The sequence below is a fragment of the Aulonocara stuartgranti genome (genome assembly GCF_965226115.1).
Source record: "Aulonocara stuartgranti genome assembly, chromosome: 12".
Taxonomy (NCBI): Eukaryota; Metazoa; Chordata; class Actinopteri; order Cichliformes; family Cichlidae; genus Aulonocara; species Aulonocara stuartgranti.
The window spans coordinates 18,876,019-18,894,644 of record NC_138948.1 but is presented as its reverse complement, the minus strand read 5'-3'; the positions used below and the strand labels follow the sequence as shown (position 1 = coordinate 18,894,644).

The following is an 18,626-nucleotide window of genomic DNA, read 5'->3' as shown; positions in this document are numbered from 1 at the left end:
AAGACGACCACACCTTCAGGAACCACATGCCCACCCTGCCTACACTGTATTACACCAACCACAAATGTCCCATGTCTTTGTTGATCCATTTTAAAAAAGCTCCCTTTCCTCTTTACATTTCTATGGTGGTCTTTTTTTTTTATTGACCCTAGCTTCACCCTGGCTTAAATTGTAAGGCACAGCTAAATGCAGAACAGTGGGGAGTTTCACGGCCACGTAAAGGAGGCTTCAGTTCTGTTCTGGTATCAGCTTTATTTAGCAGAGGTGTGGTTGCTGGGTTTCCCTCTGTTGCTTCCCAGAACCCCATCACCAACCCCTCATCCATGTGAAGGACACCAAGAGCCAAGCCCATGGCTGACCAGGCCACACAGAATGACATTATGACTATGAGCCTTGGGCCAACCTCCAGTTAGCCAAATGTGTGCTGAAATCAGCTAAGGATGGCCAAAGTTAAATTTGGTCTTAAGTTATACAAAGTGGATGTTATACGTGGTCATTGGGATAAAAAAAAAAAAAAAGAAGTAAAAATGACAAAAAACACAAACAGGCTTGCAACAAGACTTCAATCACTTTTACACGTTTTACAAGCTGCTCGTGTTAGCTCTGCAAGTGTTGCTGCAAATGTAGCACACTTGTTTCCTCTTAAAGGCATGAACTGACATTACTTTATTGATGGCTGGACTGACAGAGTGGCTAATGAAATTACTTTACACTTAAAAAAAGAAAAAGTAAAGGACGTGTAGCCAAAGAGATTTAGTCGTGGCTGTGAGTTACCCCAAACACTTAATAAAGTTAGATGAAGGCGCATAAAAAGGCTGAACTAACATGACCTCCCGACGACCACCTCATGAGGAGAATGGCTCCTTTGGCCAACTATTTTAACAGGTGCTCCAGAGGAAAAGGCATCAAGAGAGGCGTATGCATTTACACATACGTGTAACAGAGGTGACCAGTGTTGGTTTTGTGTTGATATTGCCTGACTAAACTTGACCTTTAGGGCATGTTTACAGTATATACAAACTTCTATATGGCAGTGATCCCTAAGTGTGACAGAAGTAATATCCTGCAAGCGTGAGGTTGTGCAGCTTCTCTTTTTTTCTTATGAAAAACAAACCATAAAACGGTGAAAATTTCCCTCTCTTTTGAAGAGTACTCGCATTCATTCTCACCTATTCTCTGTTGCTCTCTGTTTTGTTGTGTCTGCTGGCTGCTTAACTCCCAGATCTGAGATCGGATACGCTCACTGCGGCTCTCCTTCTCAGTCTCCTGTGAAAAAAAAAGAAGAAAAGAATAACATGTGCTTAGTGATCTTCAATTCAGCTGCAAAAAGCAAAGCTGCACTCAACTGAGCTGAAATTCTCAAAAGGCTCAATGCGTTCAGCCATTGCTCCGAGCAGCAGGCAGCCACTCCTCCGATCAAAACCAGAATGAAAGATCAGTTACTGTCGTAGGTCTGAGGTTAGCTGGTGATCACAACTGTCTTTTGTTTGAGGTCGAGGTCAAATGCTCGAGGCGTTGAGCATGGATGAGCAACACAGCTTGGCCAGCTGGAAAAGTAAGGATGTTTACTTTAGATTGTGTATGGCTGAGAAAGAGAGAGAGGCGCCCTGAGTGGCTAAAAAGCAAACATGTGCATTCACCACCTGGTTTACTGCTATATTAGGCCCATGATTTGACCATCTTTAGATTACCTCAGCACTTTAACCAATGCAGGAGGTCACGGGGAGGAGGCGGCAGCATTTTGGATTGAAGAAAAGAAACAGGAGAGAGAGAACAGAGAGGGAAAGATGTGGATGCCGACACTACTGTTGGGCCTCTGGTGCTTGACCTTGAGCTACTCCACGGGAAAATCAGCTGCACAAATAGGGCTTCTCTGAGCACACACACACACACACACACACACACACACACACACACACACACACACACACACACACACACACACACACACACACACACACAGTCTTCAAATCACCAACAAACATACTCTTAACTCAAACTTCTGGAGACTTAAACTTTTCTACTAAAGGGCAAAATTGTCTTGTGTGAAGCTTCAGGTGTTGCTCGTCACTCAGCAGCTCATTTGAAATGATGAATGACATCACAGCGCAAAAATCACTTTAAAAGAGGCATCTGGGTTAAGAATAGCACAACAAATGCTGGGGTGGATCCTGAAAAAACATACAATACATGAAAATATAATACTTAAACCAGATTTACAGCCTACTATTACTGCCAAATGCTCCTTAAACACATTCACTATCTCTCAGGCATGGAAAGAAAGTGCACACACCCAACCGCACAATCAGTTCCCCATGTGTAAACTATGTTATTCAAGACAAAAGGCTGGCCTGGTTGTTAACAGCAGAAGCAGAGTGAAAATCCTACAAATCACACCTTTGGTGTTTTAAATGGAATTTAATCAGTGCAATGTGTGATCCGTGCAGACAGAGGACCAACCACAAAGCCTGCTCCAAGTCAAACACAAGCAAGAGGCAAGAAAGAAACCCGACAGCTTTATGCTCTCTTGACTGTGACCTTCCCCTCCTTGAGCAGATCACAGGAGATAGTGGCTTGAAAGCAGAGGAGAAAATGTGATGAGACGCAGGCAAAAGGTGAATGTGGAAAATGCACAGCTCGGGTTGGGACACATGATTACATTTTGTTGCTAAAATAAGCCAAAAGGGGAGTTGAACTCCTAAATGTGATATTATAACAGTATAAATCTACGTAGCAGGTGCCCTGATGTCACTTTTTCCAGGTTTCCATATGGAGCTAAAAGCAGAGCACAGACTCAGGGGCTCGAGAAAAAGGTTTTCTGAGCTTTTCTAGACAACAATAAATGTCACCTATACACTGCGGCAAGCCACAGAAACATAGCAGAATGCTCCTATAATGAGTCATTAAAGCGTCTGATGGTTTTGCAGGGCACAAACAGTCTCCTGTAATGAAGGCACTACGGTGCACTGAGGCGAGAGGATGCTCGCATCCTGAGCGCAGTCACCCAATCAAAGAGTCGCAGGGGGAGATAATTGTGTTCGAGCAACAAACACAATTAAAGAGAACAAGCCTTCCCTCACGTGCTCACCCCCCTCACCCTCCGCTGCTCCTACCGGGCCTCAGACAGACAGCCGTCATTTAAAACTCCCACTAAACCACAGGGAACATATTTCTCACAGACAGCGAGGCTGAGTGAAAAAAAAGGGGAAGATAAAGTGGAAATAGAGATCGAGACCAGAGTACAGGACCTGCTGCCAGCCGCCATGCTATCATTAGCGGCTTCGCTCTGGCCCTGATGGCTGGGACCTGACAGAGGGGAACCAACACCGACACCCTGTCGCTCCAGCCAATTGTCCCATACGGCCTCAAGCGCCTGTTTGTGTCAGACTATAATTGCAAAATCTCAACCTCGTAAACAGAAAAACAACTGTCCTCTCCCGTGACCGCAGCGAGGCGTGGGCCATCTGGACTCCTCTGAACCCTCAACTCCACAAAAAACAACAATGAGAGCTCAGAATGAGACACAAGCACCTCTTTTACCAACCAGCTCACACAAGTGAGCTCAACTGTGGATTAACACGCCGGGTTTTAATCCATAGTTGGATTAAATGACGGGGTTTAACTTCCAGTTTTCCGTGGAAGTTAAATCCATCACTCCACTGGTGAGGTCAGACCCATTTGAGGGTCTTCCATGCCGCTACGTGGAAGAAGAAGAAGAAAAGAAGAAGGAACCTGGCGGCTCACTTTCCATTACGGCAGCCTGAGGAACCACACGCTCGGCTAACCTCCAACAAATGAAATACAATATCTGGAATGAAGCAGGAATCATCTCTGCATCACATATACACTCAGTCTGGAGTGAGGAAACCCGCAGAAGTCGTCAGACCAGAGTCTCATTCCCATTTTTACTTACTGCAGATCAGCACATGCCAGTCTAAGCTTTCCTTCTGGTCTTTTTTAGACTTTTCCTCCTACAGGACGCTTTCACAATTTACCTCTAAGAAGTCTGCTAAACCCTCTCTATTGCACATACTGGGGCTTGTTTTTGACAACTAAGGTTCCTTATTGTAGCAATTTTATGATTAAACAACAAACCAACAAGCAGCCTGTCTGAACTGAACACGCCTAGATAGTAAGCGAACCTGCAAACTTTCAAAGTTTAGTTTAATAAATCCATTTTAAAATCCAGCATTAAATATTACAGTTTCTGTTAAACTTGTTAAACAACACTTTGACTATTTGAATGGATCTTCATGCAAAACGTGAAAACTTTCAGCTGTAGTTAGTCTACCTGTTGGCTAAAATGCGCACCGAGCGATCTAAGTGAGCAATAAACCATTAAGTACACATACCTGAAATGTAAACACAGAGGCAGGCACATCCCATTCTCCGCTCAGAAAGAAATGAGCACAGACTGACGAGGAAAGATATTTACATGCCTTTTCAGGACAAGGAAAAAAAACAAAAAAAAACAAAGGTTAAGAAAATGAGAGGCGTGTTTAGCCTGCGATAAAATCAGAGTGACATTTACCTTCTCTTCACGCGACTGACTGCCTCTCTCTCTCCCTCTCTATCAGCAGCAACCCTCTTGGAGTCAGGACGTCCGCTATTCTGACGCTCTGCTCCCGCAGCCACATCATACACACCCACGCACAAACATTTACACCACCACAAACACCACACACATACACATATAATACCAAGAAGCCACTCCCTTGACTTCCCCTCCCTCCCATTCTGTCTCCAGAGGGATCTGACCCCCACCACACTCAGACTCACGGACACTTTTACAGGTTAATGGGTTGCCTGGTTGACACATTAACTTCTGACACACTCTGCTCTCGTTTTGACTTCTTTTTTGGGGAGTTGTGCTCTTCAAAAAAACAAAAAACACAATTTAAATATTTTGTGCCTTTATGTGTTGCAATAATCAAAAGGACCCTTTCTGTGTGCTGACATTTTTTTCTGCTACATACATATAATTAAAGTTTCCACGTGGTTACTAGAAAATGGGCAAAAGGAAACTTTAAGTGTACCTCAGCTACCCGCGCATGTGAGCATTAGAAACATTAAATTCTAAATGCGATCGGAATCTAGCATAAATACAGACAAACAGCCGTATTAACCTACTAATTAAACACCTTCGTTCATCATTTTGTATACAGGCAACTTCTTGAGTCCGGGTTCACATACACATACTGCATGCCGCTTGTGCCTGCGTGCTGCTTTTCAGGCCTATCTAAGACCATCTTCAACGGAACAATTGTAAGAGGCTCAAAGAGATCCGACGCTGTGATGTGACTGGAAGGAGCCCTGCTGCTGCTGCTGTTGCTGGCTGATGTTTTTTTTGGCCCACATTCCCATTTCAGTACAGACTTTTAAGACTGCCGGGGCACAGCTGGTGGGCCGTCTGTCTGTCCATCCTTCCGAATTCAACCCCCGACCTCCGCATTTTCCCACTCCCCCTCCTCGTCCATCCTCACAATTTCACCAACGTACTGTTCAGCTGTCTTGAAGGAAGTGAGGTAAAATAGGCTTGAGTGATAGGGCATCCTGTTACGCCAACATGCCATCATCACTTCCTAGCTGAGGAGAACACACACACACACAGGAATGCAAGCAAAGCACAGGCTCCAGCAGACAATGGGACTGATACTAAAAGCCTTTCATTTCTCCCCCTTTGCATCTCTGTGGTGGGAAAAACAAGTGCTTTTAAATGAAACACCAGAACTCTGATAAGGTGAGTGACTGTATTTTTCCCCTCTTTAAAAGCACAGATATGGGAGGTGGTCTCATCACTCAGGGACTTAGTCTTAAGAGCAGTGGCTGCATACAAAATGAATTTTCCCTATAGAAATCCTATCCACTGGAAAGAGAGCTTTTATCAAGAAACTGATCACTGACAGCGGATAACCTAACGTCTCCTCCTGTAAGGCTCCGCTGCTCAGCCACAAGAGGGCACACCAGCTGTGAGGGACCTCTGAGACAAGGCCGAATACTCCAGCTAAAAGTAGTTGTCCGACAGATGTAACAGAAATCTTAAGAAATCCATACTTTAAAACTTTTTTTTTCTTCAAAAATGAGACAGGCTTTTCAGTTACATGTGTGTGAAATGACAGCACCTGGGAGACTCTCCCTGTCAAAAACAATTTTCCGCCCTCACACCAAAGTCAAAGCACATTTTATCATTTTCCTCGGTTTGGTCGAACCTGAATAGGAATATGTGACAAACACATTCCTCCCTCTGTGGCGCCTCAGGCATGTGTTTTTTTGTTTTGTGTGCAGCTATATTCCCGCTCCGGTAAGTGACTCAAGTCTCATTGTTTGTTGTTTTGTGCATTCTTCACTGCGGCAGCAGAGAAACCTCGGTGGTCACTGCTGCCATGCAACAGAACGTGACACCCGTAAACGGCCCCATGCATAGATGATTTTTGTAAATGGAAGTTGACACCAGACGGTTTACCCGTCAGATATAAGTGAGATGTCAGGACTGCACCAGCACAGCGCTGTGACATTTAATCGTTCTTCTTCCCACTCCAGTAACTCTGCAGTACTCACCCCAGTTCCCATGCTGCTCTGGGACTGCACACCCTCAGGCTCCAAGCCAGAAGTCTTCCCCCTCTCCACGACCACTAACAAACAGGGGCACACAATAGAAATACAGTACAGGAATATTTAGAGCAAAGTAGATACCTTCTCATAATCTCATCTCATGTTAACATTCTGGTCATGTGTGATTTTAAAAGAAGAGGAAACACAGGGGGACACAAGTTAAATTGAAAATGGGTTGCTTTTTTGTGTGCGTGTATCACCCTGTACATACAGCCTCCTACGTGCAGTTCAATGTTCACACGGGCCAGACAGCACTTAGGCATGACAGGAATCCCCTATCTGACCCAGCATCGTAGATCTGCCCTAGTAACTATGGCACTGAGCGCTCACACGTGAACATACTTTATGGCCAAGACAATGATAAGGCCAACTTACTTTTACTTTCACGTTCCACAATGAATAGCTAAGTTCATTTCTTTACCTTTAATTCTAGCACCCTCTTCTGGATGTGCACATGGTGCCTGGATGGCTCTTGAAGTATTGATGTCCAAGTGCTACAATGATGGATGCTGTAGCACATGGAATCAGTGAATGTGCAAGATAACTCTAAGCCAAAAGCGCATGCACGAGACTATGCAAACGGCTTGATTTTTAGGCAGTTTTTCAGCCTAGTTAGTGCCGTTGCCTCACAGCAAGAAGGTCCTGGGTTCAAATCCACCATCTGGCCGAGGTCTTTCTATGTGCATGTGTTTGCATGTTCTCCCTGTCTATTGTTGCACCAAGGCCCAGTATGAGAGAACCAGGGATTATTTCATAACAATGTAATAATTTTCATCTGTAAATGAGCAATAATTAGTCCATCTCTGGAATTTCTTCCTCTCTGCATCCTCATCAAACCAATTTACATCTTTTGCAACAAACCGCAAACATCTGAAGACTTGAAATTCTGACATATTTCCCTCTGGTGCATTTCTCTCTAATTACACTGGTGCAAATTATAGCTTGGTTAAACTGTTTGAGATGCCACCGTGGCATGAAGACTGCAACACCCTAATTTGATTTGTCATTATAAGACAAGATGTTTCTGATTCCGCTCCGTCAGACAAGTGTTACTGGATCCCACTCACCCTGCTGCTGCTCCTCTTGAACTTGCCGAATGGCCGCTCGGATCATTCTCCTCTCCTTGAACTCGCTGGCTGCGTTGAGCTATGAGCAAACACACGCAAAAGCTCAGTGAAACTACAAAGTGATGTGAGACGTTAGCATTACTGATATTACGATACGATATTCACCATTTGCTGAAGCTCGTCGATGTCCCGGATTGATTGCAGTTTCTGTTTCAGCCCATCCAAGTTCTCGTTGGATTCTGACCTGAGAAAGAAACGCAAAGACATTTTAATGGATCTTCAACTAGTCCCCACTCACCATGAAACAAACTAGAAAGCCTAATAGTTTAAAATATCAGACTGTAAAACTTTGGCTCCTCTGACTCTAATCTGAAGCTTCTGCCCATATATTACAGGCAGCTGAAGGTAATTTGAAAGATAAAGGACGGTTTTCTTGGCAGAGAGAAAACCCAGAGGGAACACTCCCAAATCGAGCATGGAAGAAGTGATATTACGACATGACAGATTTGACAGCCAATGACATTCCCCCCCACCCCTAAAAAAAAAGCTGCATTTATTTTCCCTTTTTCAGCCTCATATTCTCCATTTCACTCCTTGCTTTTATGGTGGTTTCTATTACTCACATACTCATTATCCTCGCTTCTCTCCGCTCTTTGGCATTAAAAAGATGCGCAGCAATGCCGGAGTGGAATACTTCACATTCCACCACTGTGAGGCACGGGACAATGGCCTTTCCTCCTACTCCATTTCTATCCCACTTTCAGATGGGTTTCTGTGTCCTGGCATATGAATACGTGCATGCATGTGCAAAAGCATGCTTTCTTTAGCAGCTTCACTGAGGCACCTCCTGTGTTATTGTAACGCAAGTCATTCGAGAGCAGCACTGAATGGAAACAATCAGGGCCCCGTCACCACTCTTATATTAGGATTCGGCGATGGAGGAGGAGAGTGGCGGCTGATTCTGTGCGTCTGCTTCTTATCCAATAATGTCACTTCTTCCCTTTACTCCAGAACAGATGATGGGATTGTGGTGCAGTCTTGAACTTTAATGAAAACCTATAAAATATGTCGCAGATCACGTGGAACTTGGGATTTTTCTCAAATCATCCACACTTTGAGTTCCTGCTTGATTCTTGTTCCTTATTGTCTTTATTTAGCAAACGATTCGACCTTTTCCCCCCCTTTTGTCATCTGAAAGAAACTTGTTTCAATTTTGCTGTAAATTTGTTTGCTTTTCATTTTTAATTCTCTAGTCGGTCATTACTGGAGAGATTTCAAGAGATAATATTTTAATTTTACTCGGGTTTACCAGAATCTGTGCTATGTTTATGGCAACATAAAGTGATTCAAATAAGTAACCCATTAGTCCACGCTGCTTAGCTGGACGACAGGTGCTGGAAAGTCTCTGAAAGGTAAATAATCAAACAGACTGCGATAGCTGATCTACGTTAATGTGACACATGACGGTGTGGGATATTTGAAAGTGAAAGTATTTATTGTAAAACAGCCACACTAGGTGGAAATTTTAGGGATGGGAAACTTTACTGTTGCAGTTTTCTCTCTCCTGTGATTTGCTAACTTGACTTTTCCAGAGCTTTCCCAGTGGAGTTGAAGATTGTTTTTTCAGCATTTCCAGTTCACCTGGCCTAGTAAACTGTCATCAGCACAGACATCTGTGTGTCTGTGTGTGCAGCTTCACCTGTGCTGGTTCTCCTTGTCCTCCTGCTGATTGAGGCGTGTGGGTCGAAATCTCTTGCTAGCCAGAGCTGCCTCCATGTCCTCAATCTCCCTCCTCCTCAGCTCCCGGATGGCTGAACGGATGCAGCGCCTCTCGTCCAGATCCACAGTTCCATCCAGCTGCAGACACCATAATAAAAGACAAACAGAATAAAGTGCATGAAGGATGGAGGCTGCACAGAGCGGCAAACATTTGGCTTGCAAAGTTTAGTCTTACGTTTGCATATCTGCACATATTCACAAGTAAATACAGCGCAGAGGCTTGCTCACATTTCAGGAAATGGCCACATAGTTACATGAGAGTCTGCAGGTAAAGAGTCACAGACCTGCTGACAGTGTAAGTACAAGGTGGCGAGCAGCACTGAGCGTAACACGTAACAAAAGTAACACATTACTGCGATCACATTTTATTTCACCAGTAATGCAGTAATGTGACGTTATAGTACTAAATTTGGTAATTACATTATAGTTACAATATGTTGTTACTTTTGGTCTCAGTAATTAATCCCAGCTCTCTCACACACACACACACACACACACACACACACACACACACACACACAGCGTATCCAATAAAGTTTGGGACTCAACTCAGCGATTTTTAATTATGCGAGCCTAATTGCGATTAGGTGTGACTGCGATTAGGATAATAAATGGTGTAAATGGTGTTGAGGAATGTGTTGGAAGAGCTAGAGAATTAATTGGAGAGATTTGGGATTTTTTCCATGCATTGCAGATAACTTTGGATGACACCGTTATCATTTGCTCATGCAGGCATGGTTGGCATGTAGGATAAGCTTTTCACGCAACCTTCAGCTGTTTGAAAAAATACAAATCTGGAATCATTGAACTCCAGCTCCGAGTATGTGCGCGTACTCAGTAGTATAATTAGCTTTCCCACCGATCTCATGGCTTGGTCAGACTATAGTTTGTGGTGACAAAGGTCATGGATGTATCCCTGGTAGGGCTGAGAGAGTACTGTGTACTGTGGCTCAGGAAGTGGAGTGGGTTATCTACTAATCAGAACGTCGTTTGTTCGATCCCTGGCTCCTCTAGTTATTCTAGTTATCCTTTGGCAAAATACTGAACCCTGACTTCAGTGTGTTTTTTTTTCCAACAAGAAAAAAAATGCTTAGATGCTTCAGATGCTCCATTTAGACATTTTGAGAGTTCAAATAGAGTAGAAGTTCCCATCCATGCACTGCTGGCTTACTTTCGAACATGTAGTAAAGAGTTATAGGGTCAGTAGGGTGATGGGCGCTTTAGAGATTTGCGATGACAAGTGATCAGAGTTCACTAATGTGACGAGACAGAGCGCAGGATTAGAAATTGGCCTGGCAACAGCTGGTGCTCAGCACTAAGGATGAGAAGTGTGTTTGTCTCCCCGGGTCAACACACTACTGTGGTGTCTTACCCTGTCTCGCTGAATGGCAGCCAGACTGCAGCGGGACCCAGAAAAGTTGAATGGCCCACTTAAAACACTGAGTGAGCCATTTCATCGCTCTGAGTGGCTGTTACTTAAAAGGCACATCTTTTCCTCGAGCCAAAGAGGACTAATTAAGGTGTTCAAGTGTATATAAAAGCACACCTGCAGACAGAAACACCACTTCAACAAGACAGGCGCCTTCGTGTCAGCAACAGCCGTGAGCGCAGGGTAGAGAGAGCCCTCTCCTGTCAAACGGGAGATAAATCTCTCTTTTTAAAACAAAAAAACAAAAAAAACACAACAGCAGGAACCTGTCAACACACGCAGAGAGGAACAGCTCCTCTGGCAGGCTTTTCTTATGAATCTCATGCTCACACACTTTAAGGTTTCCCGCTGCACCGGTTAAAACCTGCAGTGTTGTGACTCAAACCTGTGTGTGCCAACTGCCTTCTTCTGAAGGGAGCTGGATGTGGTTGTTAAGCTAAGCCCCACATGCTGATGGCTTGAAAAAGGGGGTTGATGTAGCCCCACTGCTAGGCCCATGGGAGGAAGAGGAGGAGGAGGCACTTCTCACAAGAGATGAAGAGGTCCAGTGGTTTTTGAGGTTTCACAAAATATGCAGCCCAAGCTACTCCGGCTCACAGGGGCTCTTTCTTTATGCTGCAATTTGTGTAAATTCAATGTGCTGAGCTGACTGAAAAGAAAGGGTAAGAAGAGAAAGTGCTCATAAACAGCTGGAAAGAAAGGATATGAGAAAGCAGGAGATGGATAATAGGTTATAGTAAAGAAATGGAGCGTTAGGATGACAAAGAAAAACGAAGGAGAAACTAGACCTGTGCATGACTAAAAATGGGCAGATGAGAGCTGGGTGGGAAACAGTCAGTCCTCGCAAAGGTCATTCCTCACATTCCTACTGACTCACAAGAGAAAAAGAAGGCAGCGAAATACAGCAATCAGGCACTGGGTTTGTTTCTAGCCCAGCACAGAGAAACTATGACCTGGTGAGACAATGGCTGGTTTCTGATTGTGAAGCAGGAAAATGAGATCACATTCGCTCATCACTGGCCAGTGTGTCCTTCACACGCCCGTGTTACACTAACTCAAACACTCTCCCTCGAGTCATCCCTTACCACACTGCCGGGCTCTGCGCTGAGCGAGTGTCAGGATGTGATGGTACAGCCAGTACTCTTTTCACCAAGTATCAGGGCTAACTAATTTATTTATTCATGATTTAGAGCAGCACAGCTTCAACCCTCAATTCAAAGACAGTAATGTGTGCCTAGCATTCTCTAGCAGGCTCCAATTCAGCTTAAACTTAAAACAAAAATCATGAGAAATGATTAAACAGTGTGGAGAGAATCAGAGCATGTGACTTAAATGGAGGAATTAAAGTCATTAAGAGCAGACTCGAGCACTTCGACTTGACCTGCTCTAAAAACAACTTCAAATAGTAACGTCTAACATGTACAGGGGGTTTAAACGGACCAATCAGCAGACAGATGGCTGCTGGATTGGTTGCAACATTTATTTGTTGAATTCAACTGGCCAGTGCCGCCAAAGACTGTAACCCACTTTCTCCCTTTACATATCTGCACTTCCTCGCACAGGAAAGAAATGAGCGGGCTTAACCCAGACTAATAAAACACACCTTACACCTGGATGCCTGCCAAACAAAACAGAATAACGGTCAAAGAAGCAGAGACGGAAACATGCGCTTGGGTAGTAACAGAGTCCAGTTGGCGCCTCGTGACAGCGGCCTTGACAAAGAGTGAGCTGTGTCATGAGAGCGGAGAAGGGGAAAAATATCCCTCTGGTTACACGCTGACAGCATCTCACACCAGTGACCGTCCCTGCAGGCATTTTTCAAACCAGACCACAAACCTCTGGCTCACCAACTGTCACTGTGGCTCCAAACAGCGACACAGTGACCCAGAAAGAGGCCGTTACACCGAGACAGAAAACGTTGCTCGTGCCTCTAACAAGACGCATGACTCAGAAATCGCACATGACGACGTCGTCACACACGCAGAGTACGTTTTTACAGAAAATGATGCAGTCACTGAGACATCAGCGCCAGATATCAGCACCTTTAATGACTGCAGACAGTCATGCTGCAGTCTGGTCTGCTGTGCTGAAAGACCTTCAAGGAAAATGCCGCCACACCTGTCAGCCTCACCTGACTCAGCCGGTGAGATCCAGGAGGAAGGAGGTGGATATGAGAGGGTGATGAGAGAACAATCCTTGCTGGGAGACAGGTATTAGAGACATTACGCCATGATATTTGTGAGGAAACAAGGAGAGAGGAGGCGAATGACAAAAGAAAGTTGCTTCACAAGGGAGTTGGTAAAAACTTGCACTTGAAGGGTGCTTTGAGTCACTTCCTGCCAAGCAGCAGCTTTCTATGGAGTCAAAACCTCAAACCTCCAAAAGACATCCGACTGAAGCAGCTCAATCAATCACAGCCAATTAGAGAGCTCCTACGGTTTACCAGTAATCCCAACCAGCTGACGACATGCTCCTGAGGACAGGAGCACCCTCTGAAGTCATCTGGTACACATGAGAGACACAGGTTTCAATAGGACTATGTTTCGGGAGGCCAATTTAATTTTAATTTGCCCGATATAGAAACTGCACCAGATGTGGTTAAAAAGGTGGGGATTTAAGGTAGTCACAATATTGGCATCAACTACATCATAAAAACTGCCCTCTGTGGGTCTTGTGCTGTCAAAACAGCTTAGGCTAGGGGAGGTGCTGTCCCACACACTCAGATTTGGTTGGCTCAAGTGGAGGCAACTTTTCTAAAACTTGAAGATGTTACCAGACAGAGTAGCTTGTGACATCTTGTCTAGTGACATCAGTTTTAATATGTAAAACTTTTTAAAAAATTAGCCAAAAAAAAAACAAACCTTTATCTTCTGTTTTTGCTTATACTTATACTTATATATACTTACTTATACTGTTTATTAACTGAGAGTGTTACATTCAAATGCCAAACATATTAGATAGGTTTGTTAGATATGTCAAAATGAACTCCTAGCATAGTCCCACACAAAGACAGGTTACTCTTTGTCCTGCATTTAATGTGCTGGAGTCTTTTCACCGTAGTTGTAGCCTGTCAATCATGGACCCACAAGACCTCCAAGGCGACTTGGCAAAAATCTGTCCACAGACAAATCAAAGCCTGCCAAAGTACTCAAAACTGCCTTTGTAGTAGTTCCCATGACCGCTGGTATTTTCAGGACTACATTTTGACATTGTGAAACATGTGAAAACATGCAGTGCTTAGACAGGATTAATATACAAATGATGTGTCAACCTCTATTCTTTTCCCAGCGTTAGATCATTGTTTGGTAATAACGCGGAGCAGTACACAGCCTCTGAATGTCTGAGCATCTTTAACAAATAGACCACTTATTATATGAAAGCTCTGGCTTTCAGACGTTTTTGTGCACTGGGTTGAATGGTAACACACAGGAGCCTTGATGGGAACATGAAACGTTGCGTGCTGAAAATTTCTTCTTTTTTTTTTAATTTTACATTTTTTAATTTGCCTGTATTTGTCAAAAAATATGATTTCTTCTGCAGCTGTATATATTTAAATATATAAGAGGTTTGCATGTACTTTACAACACTAAACTCAGGTATTACAAGTATAAAAGTTAGCTGTAAAAACTGCATTACTGTTGAACAACGCTGTGAGAAGAGGTTCACAAAAGTTGGGTCAAACGTTGCAGCTTGTTTTGTGAACCACATCATTCACACACACACACACACACACACACACACACACACACACACACACACACACACACACTGCTTGTGTAAATAAGAATATATGAAGCTGAAGGAGAATCTAAAATAATAATAAATAATATATACGGAAAAGCTTGACATGGCATGCAAACGAAAAACCAAATACAGTAAATAAACAAACCAAAGGTTTTATAATTAAAAATTCTCCAAAACCAACATTTTCTTTGATTGACTCATAACAAATTAATAGGGGTCAAATTTAGTGTGAACAATATCACAAAAATGCATTTTCTGAAGAAACTGCAGTGTGAATGCTGATAGCTGAATGTCTTGAGCTCATATGACATATCTGCTGAATTTTAAGTTAAAAAATGTTGAATGAGCTGAAAAATACAGAATTTTTCACCTGAAAACAAAAGTGCAGAACTGTTGAAAGCTGACATTCACACAGAAGAAGTTGAAAAGTAGCTCACAATGTTTTAAAGTGTAAATTAGAAAAAGCTGAGTAATGAGAAAAGAAAATTCAGAGTCAGAAAACATCTGAATGAATATTAAAAGTTCATATTCATTCTGAATGACTGAAATGTGATCCCTCTACTTGGATCCACACAGTTCAAAAAGTTTACAACTCTGAGCTTTGGAAGACACACTGTTGGAAAGAGAATAACGATGGCTACGTTTTGAGGGTAAAATGATGGCTGTAGAGCAAACACTGTGGACACAGCAGCAGTTTTAAGATGAATCTTGGCAGAGTGACAAACAGAGCTCATTAAGCAGGCAGGTGTGAGCCTGGTTGCTATAGCAACTCCAGCCAGTGGCACCAGACACACACAGACAGACATGCGCCCGTCTGCTGCTGGTTTAAATAAACAGAAAAGTGAGCCCAAAACAAATGCTTCCCAAGAGAAAACTACAAGTCGTATTGACAAAATCCTTTTGCTGTGAGCGCCAGCAATGTCCAGTCTACAGAATTCTCAGTTTTCATGCCTGTGGAGTTTATTATATGGACGTGGCTATTAAAATAAACAAGAGCAAACCTGAAATTTTGCAACAGACAAAATTGATCAAAACCTGTGGGACTACATAAAGGATCAGAATTACCAGGGTCTCCCCATAAGAGAATTGAGGCCAATTTTACAAATTATCGAATGAAATGAAATCAAATATCAAATGCTCTGTACCACCTCAGTTCTTTGGGAATAGTGCATGCTGACCTCAAACCTGGAAACATAATAGTTGTGAACCGCCATGAGTCTCCCGTCAAAGTCAAAGTTATTGACTTTGGCCTAGCACGTCCTGTGTCTGTAGTGATTCCTGGTACCTGTGTGCAGACAATTTGGTATGAAGTTATGCCTCATATTCCATATAATGAAGCAATTGACATGTGGTCTCTGGGGCTGGTAGCTGTGGAACTTGCTATGGGGGTGCCCCTACCCTGGGAAAATGGATTACGATGCTTTAAAATTCAGACTGTGGCATGGCCAAAACGACCACAGCAAACAGCGCTGGACATTTAAGGCAGAAGAACAATTTCAGTATGAGACAGGATACCAATCCAACGACACTCGAAATATAACACTGCAGCATCTTGATGACCTCAAACAAGTAATCACAGTTAGAACAGGACCTGAAAGTGATACAGATTTATTGGTCAGCCTGATTAAACGGATGTTGGCCTTGGATGCAAACCAGCGCATCAAACCCTTGGAGGTTCTCAAGCATCCCTTTTTTGACCCTGGCCTGAGAGTTCCCCCTGCATTAAAATGAGAAGCAGAGGGAGACAAAAGTCTCCAGCATTGCTTCTTTGACCCCAGACAAAAGTGACAAAACCACAAGCAGGGGTTGGAAAAAGCAATCAGAAGAAGAAATCAGCAGAAATCCACTGCAAACACTTATCTACAATTCAAACCCAATACTCCTTTAAAACTGATAACAACAGCTTAAGATTTTAACAAAAAAGTAATTAAGTTGCTCCAATATTTATCACTTTGGCTTTTAAAAAAAATAAAATTATTTTCACTCCCCCCACCCCAACCAGTCGCGGCTCACAGGGAATCCTCTGATTGTTGGAGTGGCCAAATACTGTAAGGTAGGGGTCTCAAACTCCAGTCCTCAAGAGCTACTGTGTGTTATAGTAGCTCTCGAGGACTGGAGTTATAGAGACTCCTGCTCTAGGGGAACTAGCAATTCTTGTGAAAATTTAAAAAACATCCTTAAAAACAACAACAATAACAACAACCAGCAAATATGGTCTTGAACGTGGGCACAATTTTGGTGAAAATCCACTAAGTACTCACTGTTTCAAGTTCATACCAATATTCAAAGTGGAGCAGCGGACACCTTACCATGACATCAATCCTTCAATGAGACCCCAAACACCATGTTTACACTGGTAAATTGGATACAAATTAATTAAATAAACCAGCTTTAAGCATCAACTAAGTCTTGTCTGTAATTCTTTAAAAATACAGAGCTACCCTTCAGCTTCCTAGTAGACAAACTGTCATGGTACTGGGTCTGGTGACCCAGGGTTCTTATGTTTTTGAGTTGTGTTAATATTGCAGTGTCAGTCATGTTTTTTTTGTTGTTGTTGTTTTTTTTTTTGTCTGTATGGGATTTGTGCTTATGTATAGTTTTTAGTCTTTAGGGTTCTGTCTCAGTTTCTTCCCTGTCTTTCCGTATTTCCTGTTCCCTCTCTGTCTCTCCAGTCAGTAATGCTTCTCCATATTTTTCATGCTTCCTGTTTTATCTTGATAGTCCTTGTCCTGCATTCGATGTATTCAATTTTGCTTCCCCTTTGTCATGTTATGTCAGATTAGCCCCCAGCTGTGTTCCCACCTGTTCCCACCTCTCATTATCCTGCCTGTCCTCAGTCTCCCTCTGTTTGAACATTTTCTCTGAAATTAAAATACATTTTCCAAGTGGCAATCCTTCTTGCCCGGATGGACTCTTTTATTTTGTGTTATAGGCTACAGCTTCATAGTGTTCATAGTAAGCAAGTCTCCGTTTCAAGTATGAAGAGAAGACTTCAAGCTGCAGGTTTGAGAGGATGAGTTGCAGCAAGAAAGCCATTGCTAAGACATCAGAAGAAGACAAAGAGGCTTGCCTGGGCCATGAAACACTGCTATTGGACTACTGTAGACTGGAAGAAGGTATTATGGACTGATGAATGATAATTTGAAATCTTTGGTTCGTCACACAGGATCTTTGTACGCCTTCGAGTAGGCAAAATGATAGTTCCACAGTGTGTGGCATCAACTGTTAAACAAGGAGGAGGAAATGTGATAGTCTGGATCCAGGGTCGGTGACTGAGAGTGAGAGACACCCTGAACCCAAACGGCTACCACAGCATTCTGCAGCACCCTCTGGTATGCACCTAGTTGGTGAAGGTTTTATCCTACAGCAAGATAATGACCCAAAACATAAGCCCAGTGTCTGAGACCCCTCAGACCAAGTGACCTTTTGACTCTCAGTGGGTGTGTGCAGGTCTCGTCTCATTTTGCTGTGTTTTTTACTGAAAGCTAGGACTTGTACAGTTTTACACAAAGGTCTCAAGTATGTGGTTGTGCATCCATGTGCATGAATATAAAGGAGAGGTAGGGGGTACTGTGTTTTTGTGCATGAACAGAGCCCTAGAGTAATAATTTCCAGAGTAGACTGAGGTTTGAGTGCAGCCAGGCAGCTGATTGGATCAGTCCTGTGTCAAGTCCACAAGTGAGTGTGGCCTTATAAGGAAACACGGGACGCTTCTTTAAGCAAAAGCTGAAATAGATTAGCAGCTGCCACCGAGGAAGCTGGGCTGCTACTGACAAACAAACAAACAAACAAACAAAAAAAAAAAAACAGAGAAGTGAGGGTGAGTAAAGCTCAGAGTAATTTTAATTACCATATAATGCCCTTGTTGGTTTTCTTCAGGGCAAAACTCCAAGATTTAATGATTGATCAAGTGGATCAATTACCTCACAATGCCTGCATACAGTAGGTCTCCACACACACAGACAAAGATAGGTGGAAATATAATCAGGATAGCA

At 43.2% G+C, this 18,626-nt stretch overlaps 1 protein-coding gene across 9 annotated transcripts in view; it reads right to left on the bottom strand.

The window, feature by feature from the left end:
• The window catches only part of smtnb (smoothelin b), a gene marked incomplete at its 5' end in the record, with an annotated part of 49,453 nt that overhangs the window by 20,997 nt on the left and 9,830 nt on the right, over positions 1 to 18,626 (bottom strand). For 8 of the 9 annotated variants that reach the window (XM_082554585.1, XM_082554586.1, XM_082554591.1 and 5 more), the window contains 5 exons: positions 1,170 to 1,266; positions 6,559 to 6,632; positions 7,680 to 7,758; positions 7,845 to 7,923; positions 9,379 to 9,536. In XM_082554585.1, the coding sequence (XP_082410711.1) occupies positions 1,170 to 1,266; positions 6,559 to 6,632; positions 7,680 to 7,758; positions 7,845 to 7,923; positions 9,379 to 9,536 (487 nt within the window). Of the gene's footprint in view, positions 1 to 1,169; positions 1,267 to 1,346; positions 1,463 to 6,558; positions 6,633 to 7,679; positions 7,759 to 7,844; positions 7,924 to 9,378; positions 9,537 to 18,626 lie in introns of those variants that run through there. The other variant, XM_082554590.1, reaches the window with a different exon arrangement.